Here is a 10,746-nt window from a genome sequence, read left to right on the forward strand (position 1 = left end):
CTTTTTTTCACTTGTTTCCAGTTCCTTCTTTCCATCCTTCTGTTCACTCATGAAAAACCAGCTCCACCATTCATTCCCTACATTATGTCTTGAGCCCAACACTTCCTACTTCCACAGCTAGCACTGTCATTAAAATCAGAGACGTAGCCACGTCGCTCTTGGACATATTTCATATCGACGCTAAACTTCAAACCATTATGTGTTCACATTATAACCATTTTAGCACATAAACCCAGAGTAATTTCCTACCCTGCAGGATTTGGTCTGCTTTGGATATGTTCTAACTACTGGTTTAGGCTAAGGCAGAGCGCGCAGGAAGAGACATGAAAACACATGAAAACACATGACTAGCTATAAATTATCAGTGCATCTTCTCACTAGCGCACCACACAGTTAGGGACCTACATGTAGTATGTAGAAGTCAAATCAAGCTGTATCTGACATTTGTGTTCTTACTTACAGTATAACTCCATCAGGTAAGAGCTTACCTGTACCAAATCTGTGGAAGTCTATGTATTTCAATAATTATTCAGTAAATCATGCCCTCTTTCTACTCCAAGTTTCTTAAATATCTCTCTCAACAGAGTAACTTGAATGTAGCCTTCCTAGTGCAGAACTAGTAAAAAGAAGTATCACCTTTCTTGCACCTGATTTGCCTGAGACCTGTGACTAACCTCCCCAGTCTGGGTGTGACGGGGGCCCAGCTGAATCGAGACAGAGCGATGACATTACTGCAATTCCCTCTGCTTAGCTCATCATGTTTGTTGCAAAACAGCAAATATATTCCAGCACATAAACCCATAGTTAGCATTTCACAGTTTCAACATTTGCAGGTTTATGTTTATGAGGAGGAGATTTTAAGTGGAACATCGCAAGCAGCTGAACCTCAAAGACTGTTTTTGGCCGTTCTGTGTCACCGGTGATGAATACAGACGAGGATCAAAACGAAACAGCGGCGGCTCCTGAACAACTATGAGATCTGAGGCATTTGTGGCATGCACAGTACTGCGACTGCATTTAAGACCCCTGAGGGTGTTCACTTGTGTTGACGGTGTGAGAGGCAGAGCGCTGTTCCACTGTGGCATATTAAATGCCAAGAATAGACTGGTTTACTACTGTATTGTTGCAATATGAGGTACCTCCACTGACAAACGTCCAGGTTGCGTGGCTTCTGGGACTTACTCCAACATCAGCTTCATATCGTGCAGCTCTCATCTAAATATGGTCATTATGCGAACTGAGATTGATGAGCTGCGGTCATGTGTTCAAACAAGAAATGGAGGAGAAAGAGGAAGGGAGGAGAAGAGAAAGATAATCCTCAAGGGCATTGAACCCCCCACCCCCACTTCCCATCCCCATCTTACTCCCTTACACTTGGTCTATCTCCCTTCTCCCACTCTATCCTCTATTCTTTCTCCAATCCCTCAAGAAATGGTGGAAATAAAGGATTTCATTTCCACTGATGTGTCAGGCACATGTCACGTGAGGTGGAAAAAACAATGTTTTTCTAAAACACTGCTGAACTGGTAGTGAGCTCAAAGCGGTTGAGGAACATATTTGACATGAGAAAACGGAGGGGTCCAAAGACAACAAAGACACTACAGATACAGGATCAGAAAGCCTTCTGCAGTATCACATAGGATGTGTTTTACTGCTTCAGAATATGTCGCCTACAGTTGACTCCACTGCTGTGATAGCAAACCTTAAATTCACCTCATCTCATCACATTTCAAAGAGGAGGTATTTGATCTTCTCAGTTTCCACAGAAACTCCCATGTGCCTCACGCTTCAGTAAGCTAAGGCTTTTCGAGGGCTTCTACCGTTTAACTTCTCATCTGCACAGCCAGGCACTAAGAAATCCCTGCAGCTCCTGATTCACCAGGAGGGAACATGCACCGTATATATGTACTGTTTTACACTGTTTAATGCAGGAAGAAGTGCGCTAGATGTGCATTTTACCATCTGAGGTTTGTTGCAGCAGAGTGACTGAGTTCAGTCATGGCTAAGGAATGCAGAGAGGAGGACAAGACGAGTTTGAACTGCTCTCCTGCTCACACAACCCAAATCAGGAATTTATTGGGAGCAGGTAGAGACACTGTCTCTTCCTAGATGTTCAAAAGCACAAGTTTCCCTCAGCCACGCATAACATCCACTCCAAAAGTTTCCCTCCACTGCCTCTCGGGGTAAGAAACGGCAGCTTCACGCAGGAATTTTTCACACAATTAAAGAACAGGAATGCAATTCAAGGTCGCAACACACACACGAAAAACACCCCCAGACTTCTTATTGTGTCAACAGAAATAAATGTATGCTAAGAATGCCACGCTGTAGCTGATAATCAGCTGATACGCCTCCATTATTAGGTTGTCTTCAGTGATAAAGCTGAATATTTCAAATAGATAGGGCTATAGCTAAAGTTATGCACTTCTGTGCACACCCAGCATAACTAAAGCATGCTCAGTCTACATTTCTATAGCTGCTTTGGCTTTGAATTCAAACTGAAACCAAGACACAAAGAGCCCAGTGTTGAGCACTGCTTCCTTGGAGATAGACAAATAAAAGCATCAGAGATGCAGAAGCATTAAAATATTCAAATGTACCCATGTCACATTTCATCATCAAAACATAACTGCTCCCTGCCATGACATTTCCATAACAGATTGGAGGACGAGGCCCCCAACACTGAAGTGATTTCCTCCAACTCTTTTAAACCAGCCTTTGTTCAGTAGGCCCTGATTTCAATATTCAAATGTTACTCTGTGGGGTGGTGAAGCAGAGACTGAGACACAGTTTGCGAGGCAATCAGTAAAGAGCACTGAGTTGATGGTGCAGTTGGAGGTTTCATAAGCTACAGATGGGTTGGGCCACTAAGCTGCCTCTGCTGAGGAAGAGGAAGATGTCTGACTCACCTAACAACAGACAGGAGTGAAACCAGAGGAAAGAGGCAGGAAAGACGAGGTGCAGCAATTCCTGCTATCTCTGTGACTATGACTGGAGTCATATTTTACATTAGAGATGAGTAAAAAGGAAAAAAAATGATGATGAAGTCATGTTTCATGATCCAAAACTGCCATAAACACAGTGGATTGTGAACATATTCTGAAATGTCAGTGGATGCAGAGATTTTAGTCCAAAGCAGGCGATGAGCCAAAAAGCCAAATTTAAAACTGAGAAATCACATCATTTGGGAAAATAATCCCTGAGTCATCAGTATTTTTTAGCAACCACACACTGATATATTTCAGTTTCGTTACCTGTTTTTACTTGCAACAAAGAAACAACATCTAAACTGCAACCAGTAATTATATGGTGAAATGATTTACCAATTATATCAGCTGGTTCTGTAAAACATAAAAAACAGATTTAGTCAAACCAAGACCCCAGGATATGACCCGGCATGGCCCGGTCGTTTCTGTCGCAACTGAGTCATTTGAGTAGTGACACAGCTGTCGTGAACACAGTAACACTTCATTCAAGCAAATTTCTCTTCATCCGGATTTTGCTTTTCATTGCCTGACACGACTCACTGAAAGGATCACAAATCATATTGAGTACCCTCATCCCTTAGTGCAGCTTTGCTCCACAAATTCCACGCATGCTCCTGTTATCTGGTTTTGGTGAGATTATAAGATTTGCCTGGTCCAGAGGTTGATTCTGACATGGTCTGTGCTCCCTGCCGGAACACGATCTGTGTAAAAACTCCCATGTCGACATATGTGGCGGTGATTCTCAGAGGATGGACAGCCTCACGTTTTGAGGGAGGGGAGAGCAGCGTGCGCTCTTCCCAGCATCTCATCAGCCTGACCGGGCTCGCACAGCTGCGCCTACACAAAGCTACACAGAGAGGCATCTTTTTAAATGCCAAAGACGCTTTTCCTGTCACAAGAAATGCGAACGGAGCGATGGGAATGAGGGTGTGAGAGTGATCGCTTTTCCACAGAGGCAACAGTGGGTGGATTGAGAGAAGATGCGTGGCCTGTGTCACCCTGGCTAATTCCCAGAGCACAGGGGCAGGAAGTGGCCAACGATCCTGGGAGGATACAAACCCTCCTCTGTTTGTCTGTATCAAACCACTATCAGATACTTCATTCAGACGGCCAGCAAGCACAGACCCCTCTGAGTGAAGCCTTGAAGGGATATGTCAGAGCACTTCAGTTCTTCATCTTTATTATTCAAGTGCTTTTACTGGGTGAACTGGACAGCTTTGTAACTTCATGTTTTATTGGTGTATACACGGTGACCCGCATTTCCTCTGCAGACACTAATTCAAGCAGTGACACCGTACGGAGTAGATGAAAAGTAGACTTACAGTTAAGGATTCAAAACTATGCCAATGGTACACAAAGCCCAAACAGAGAGAGACAGACAGCATGTGACAGGGTGGGAGTGATGTAAGACAGGGAGAACGAGAGAACAGGTGGCACTGGCATTCCCATGCTCAACCGTATGCCCTTGAATGTGGCTGGGCACTAATTAGCAACAAATCTGGGCTAGAGCAACAGAAGTTTAGTATCTGCAACATGAAAAATTCAAAGGCTTTTGTCAGCAGGAAGCCATCACAGATTTCATGCCCCCTTTTCACAGATACAGTCTTTCCCGCTTTCTCTCTTTTTGGAGTGCTTCGCGTATCTCGTTGGCAAACCGAAGAGGGGTTGACACTGGCATCAGACAAGTGTTTTGTTTGTTAAGTACTCAAAAGCCAAAGGGGAATAGTATGTTGTTTTAGCAAAGCGCAGCCACACTACTACTCCTATTACTACTGAAGCCCCAGATCATTTAGATTCTTTTTTCATCTCTGGTTCTCTGGACAGTTATGCTTCTTCTTTTTAATTAGTGCCTCACTGATTATACACTTTTTAGGCCTATGCCCACAAAAATGTTTAGAGGGTAAAAAATCTGGATTTCAAGAGATTCCGGCTTTCATTCATTCATTCTTTAGTTAAAACTACAGTGGTTAACGAATTTATGAAACCACTTTTCATTAAAAACAAGCAAACTATCAAAAACTTGTTTAAAGCTAAAAATTAGTTATTTATTAGGCAAGTCACCAACTGAATTCATGCTTTATAACCATTTTGAGCCGGCTGAAATTAATCAATCGCTCAACCACTATAACACATTTTCCTGTTCAGGAATGCAAGTAAACAACTGCAATATGGTATTTTTTTTTCTTTAATTGAGAAAGCAGTTGAACATAACAGTAATATGGCTTTCTATGGTACTTTTGCTTTCACATTTTGAAACTTGTAATTGGAAAGAAAGAAGAAAAAATATATAGTAACAAAGAAAATTAAAATACAGTTTGGTATCTTAATATAAAAGAGGTGCTTTACTGTTTGTTTGTTTTTTGGTAAAACCTTAAAATTGAAAATTTATTTCATACAACAATAACTATATTATATTTTAGTATTACAAAATATCATTTAGATTAAAACGCTTTCCCTTGGACTAATAAATTTATTAAGCACTGTATGTAATTTATAGTCTTATTGGAAAGGGTAAATTATTCATTTATTAATTATTTATTATGTTTCTTGATAATTCGCTTTCTTTCCAAGTTCCTATCATGACCTGGATGACTGAGAACTTACACAGACATATTTAATAATTATGCTCTGTGGTCCCTGCTTGGCCACATGAGCATCTTTTTCTGCAATATGTTTTATAAAATGTTTTTAAGGCTTCAAAAATTGCACAACATAAAGATTTACACAATTCATATTATTATTATTATTATTATTACTGCTAATAACTCTCGATTGGTTTGCGATGACTGCGCTTTAGAAATAAAAATCAAGATTGTCCACTGGTAAAATGAGTTTGGTTGGTCCAATTCGGTTAGATAGATCAAAACAGTAAACAAAAATTTAAAAATCAGCACTAAAATATTCTCTGGCGACCCGCCTAATGAATAAGCCGATGTGTGGGAAGAACTGATATAAATGCCAATACTGACATCAGTTTATTTATAATATATAACAACTTTGTGCTTAAGCTCTGTGTGTGCAATTATGTTTTGATATTTAACATTAGAATTATATGGCTTTAATGTAGCTACACCAATAAATATACACAAAAGGCAAATCCTTTAAAAAATCGAATTACAATATGTCCTCAGAGCTCACTGCCAATTAATCCTCATCTGACCTAAAGGAAAGTGGGACATGAGCTAGATCAAATGATGAACTCAGCAAACTGCCAGCTAGAGTGAAAGCTGTTTACTGCCACTGCTCACTTTGCTTCAGTGCAGTTAAAGGCAGAGACAAATACACACATCACTAACAAAACGCTTAGCTGAAACTCCTGAGAAACAGTTTCTCTCTGCAGACCACCCCAAATCGCTTTCCTTCCTTCTCTATGAATAGGTGCACAAAGGCATTTTTGAAAGTGGAAGCAACTTGTCTTAAAGACGCTGATTCTCCCAGTCTGGATAGCTGCAGAAACAAGCAGTTCATTGATGCCAGGCGCAGTGCATCACCCTGACAGACAAACCACTCCAGTATAAGAGGGAACAAAGCGGCCAGTCCACATCCACGTTGCCAATTAGCAGGAATTTCAGCCTCAAGAGCCAGTTTCCACTAGTCTCATTGGAGTTGACATAAACATCTATGGCTTTCACTGAAGACATTCATGGGATTCCAAGGAGCATTAGGTCCCCTCTGCAGAGCCTGAAATCTGGCAGTTAGAAATCACAATGGACCATCTCGTACCACTTTGAGAAACACTTCTCACTCACTGGTTGCAGGAAGCATGCTAATAATAGTGAAAATGGCAACATCTGACCCGTATTTACATTAGCTGAAAACACTTATGAGGAGAGAAGATAGTGGTTAACAGAAATGATCAAGCATGCCCTGCTTCATCTCGAGCATCAGCTTGCGTGTTGCTGGATCAACTTATATTGAACACATGGGAAATAATATGTTCTTTCTGCCTGCTGCCAAGCATTTTAATGCTTTCAGGAAAAGACTAAACATTCACGCACATAGACACACACACACACAGACATGGGAGGGAAAAAAACACTAGAAAATCTGTAGAGGATTAGTCTAATGCACTACTGATAATCAAATGTAACAGCAATTTTATTATCATTAAACCTCCACGCATGTCACTGAAATATGTCTCCCGAGAAATGTTTGAGGTTTCAGAAAGGATTAGAGTGAGAGAAAGAAAATAAGCTGAATGTTTATATACAATATTGCGATCTTAGGCAGACCAAAAAGCTGCGACAACACACTGCAATAGTGGTACAGCAGGTTTAACTGTGTGTGTGTGGAGAGCACAAGGGCTGTGCCAGCTGTCATATCTCAACAGCCATGATAACACATATGCCGCACGGTGACGTCTTGCAGGAACTGAGAGACCAATATTTAAGTGTCTGCAAGAAAGTCTCGTCTAGACACTAAATCGGTTTTAATTTTTGACACAAAGGCTAGGTTAGCAGATCCTAGCCATTGGCCGAGAGTCGGGACTGATGTGTACACTAAATGCAAGCCAATGACTAATCACAATGTTAAACATTATGGACTGAAACTACAACTTCTCAGGGGCATGGCTTTCAACGTTATGTTACAGATTGTACAATAACTTTGAAATATGCACACCTAGTTTTTCAGTTATTAGCTACTACACCACAACAGAGTCAATATTTAGACCTTTTGAGTCATGTTGAGTGGGAGAGACTAATCCTAAGCATATGACAGTCATGTCTTTAAACTGTGTGGGGGAATTTGAGAGGGAAAATATGTGTCATGACGAGTGAACAAGCAAAATCCTACTATACATACATACACACATATATGTAATGAATCTAAACTCATTTCAGCTTTCATATAAATAAATCAACTGGAGCAAAAGACAGAAAGTTTCACTTGTGTAAACTCCCATGGCCCTAAAATCAAGGATGTGCAACTAAAAGGTGTGGTGTGATTATTTCCTGAAGCCACGTACAGCAGAGGAGAGACTCCTCACACCCCGTGTAGTTTAGTTATTCAAGAAAAACTGTGATGATAAACTTTCAGACTGGTGTGGATGCAACGTGGTTTAATTTATTACAAGGTGCGAAAACTACCAGCTGCTGGTCACCATTAACAGGAGCACTTGTTTACAAAAATATACGCTGAATAAGATGCTGAGTGTAAATTTAGATTAGAGATGTTTGTTTGTTTTAATGCCCCAAAGAGTGAAGCTTTGTCTGTACTTATTTGATGCACGGCTGAGCTCCAACTGCTCATTCATTTTTTATTAATCCCTGTCTGTCCGCCTGTCAAGCGACTAAAACAACAAGTTGGCTTTACTCACCGTGAAGCGCAGGCTACCGGAGATTTAACGGCGTCGCTCTTCTGTCGATCAGACCGGAGGATTTGGCATCAAAGCATTAATGAACTGATGATATACACTAAAAAGCTTCACTGATTCCTAAAACTGGGGCTTTGGAGAAGACGGGCAGCTGAAGAGAGAGTCGGTGCCAAAGCGAGTGACACAGAGGCGATGAGGAGGGATCCCATTCAACTGGAGGGAGCGCCCGGTGAAGTCATGACGGGGAAAGCCTTTGAAGCTGTGGAAACATTTTTCACTGACACGGTCTAAATGAAGAAAAGCACCGGAACGTCCCTGATTAAAAACTCCGAGCTTTGCGCGTAACAGAAACCCCCGGTTTGCGACAAGGCTGAGCAAAAACACCAAATCATGACCAAAACACTGGGATGTGCTTGAGGCAAGAAAGGGAGGAGACTTCACCGCATCGTGAAAGCTCTGATTGGTGGGAGGGTTTTTGCACTGTGGATTTGCCCGATTGGCGTGAATGGCATGTCATAGAAGCCCCACCTCACCTGAGTAGTGCAGGTTCAAACGCGGTTCGTTGTACAATTACTCGTCCTGCTCTTGGCGGTTGAGACTGTTTAGTTTAGCCTATGACACATGTTACGTTTTGTGATGTGAGCCAACTTCACACCATTAAATCATACCCTGCACACAAATACTGCTGAATTTTCCATGTAAAGTTTCAAAGGCTGACCTAAAAACATGGAGATATTTTAACTATAATATAAATTTAGATCCTTAAAAATTGTTTGAATTTTTTTTTAATCTGACATCATGAAATAATCCCTAATATCACTGAACTAGAATGCGAGGTAGTCTAATTTTCGATTTTGATTATTCTCTTTGTTAGCGTGAAAATCAAAGATCAGGCTTGCTTGTGATGTTTCTATTTGATGACACAATGCTGCCACCTGCTGGCCATGAAGCAGCATTTCTAAATCGAAGCAGCTGCTGCAGAATTGGAGGCTTCTGTCAACTTTACACATTAAACTCTGAGGAAAGAAGTACTTCAGTTTACCTACAAGTACTAACAATGCCCCTACGATTAAAAAAATAAAACGCATACAAGCAAACATGCTGGCTTGTCCCAGAAGTATCCTGTAATCTTTCTTCTTATACGGAGAGGGAAGGAAACCGTTTATGATTTTCCTCCTTTCCTGCACATGTAGCGAGTTGGCAATTTAAAAACTTGCATGCATGACATGTATGGCTTTTTGCCAGCATTTTAGATGAGTGATGTCGAGGTAAATTTACTTAAACCTATGTTATGCACGTACTAAACACCTTATTAGAACCACTTTAGCGATCGAGTGCATTGAATGCAACCAACCAAACTGTTGTCGAACTGCACCAGATGTATAGGTGTTCCAAATACAGCCCTTGGTTAGTGTGCAGCTACTGCCCTGCCTTTTTTCTCTTCTATTTTGTAATCTGTAGATTTTGTATGAAAAATATTAATAAAGAATGTATCTAGCTGTAAGACGGCTATAATGTAGCAAGAAGTATAATTTGCAGAGACAGGTATTACTGTATTAATTAGGTGAAAAGGAAGCGCATAAATATAACAGACAAATACTTAATTAGAATACTTCAGACAGTCCATCACTGCCTTGTACCTCTTGGCGTTTCATCACTGCATTTATGTCAGTACCCCCATTAGAGCATTTCGCTCTGACATGGCAGACTTGTTCCAAGAGTATTTAAAAGTAGAATGGGAGGGAGAGCCTTCCGTTTTCAGGCCCCTCTTCTGTGGAGCCAGCTTCCAGTTTGGTTTCAGGAGACAGACACTATCTCTACTTTTAACATTAGGCTTAAAACGTTTCTTTTTGCTAAAGCATATAGTTAGGGCTGGATCAGGTGACCCTGAATCCTCCCTTAGTTATTCTGCAATAGGTGTAGACAGCTGGGGGATTCCCATGATGCACTGAGTATTTCTTCTTCAGTCACCTTTCTCACACACTATGAGTCAATAGATCTCTCTGCATTGAATTATACTTGTCATTAATCTATGTTTCTTTTCCACAGCATGTCTTTTATCCTGTCTTCCTTCTCTCACCCCAACCGATCGCAGCAGATGGCCCCGCCCCTCCCTAAGCCTGGTTCTGCCGGAGGTTTCTTCCTGTTAAAAGGGAGTTTTTCCTTCCCACTGTCGCCAAAGTGCTTGCTCAGAGGGGGTCATTTGATTGTTGGTTTTTTTTTCCTGTATGTATTATTGGAGAGTCAATACTAAATAAATAATAAATTTAGCATCACAATATTTTCAATGCTGTCATTGCATATATTTACCCTAATCGTCCACATGCCACCTGCAGTGAAACTGCCTATGGCCCACAGTTTGAAAACCACTGGTGTAAACCATCAGTAACCGAATAGATGAGAATGAAATATCAATTTATAACAATATAACTGATACAGTCTGGA

The 10,746-nt window shown here is 41.0% G+C and overlaps 1 protein-coding gene across 2 annotated transcripts in view; it reads right to left on the reverse strand.

Moving 5' to 3' along the window:
• Positions 1–9,971, reverse strand: part of src (v-src avian sarcoma (Schmidt-Ruppin A-2) viral oncogene homolog) — a 34,197-nt gene extending 24,226 nt beyond the window's left edge. For both annotated transcript variants that reach the window (XM_082518595.1, XM_082518594.1), the window contains exon 1: positions 9,942–9,971. In XM_082518595.1, coding sequence (XP_082374721.1) covers positions 9,942–9,956 — 15 coding nt within the window. In that variant the 5' untranslated portion in view covers positions 9,957–9,971. The remainder of the gene's footprint in view (positions 1–9,941) is intronic.
• Positions 9,972–10,746: the final 775 nt, after the last annotated feature.

The sequence above is a fragment of the Aulonocara stuartgranti genome (assembly GCF_965226115.1).
Source record: "Aulonocara stuartgranti genome assembly, chromosome: 20".
NCBI lineage: Eukaryota > Metazoa > Chordata > Actinopteri > Cichliformes > Cichlidae > Aulonocara > Aulonocara stuartgranti.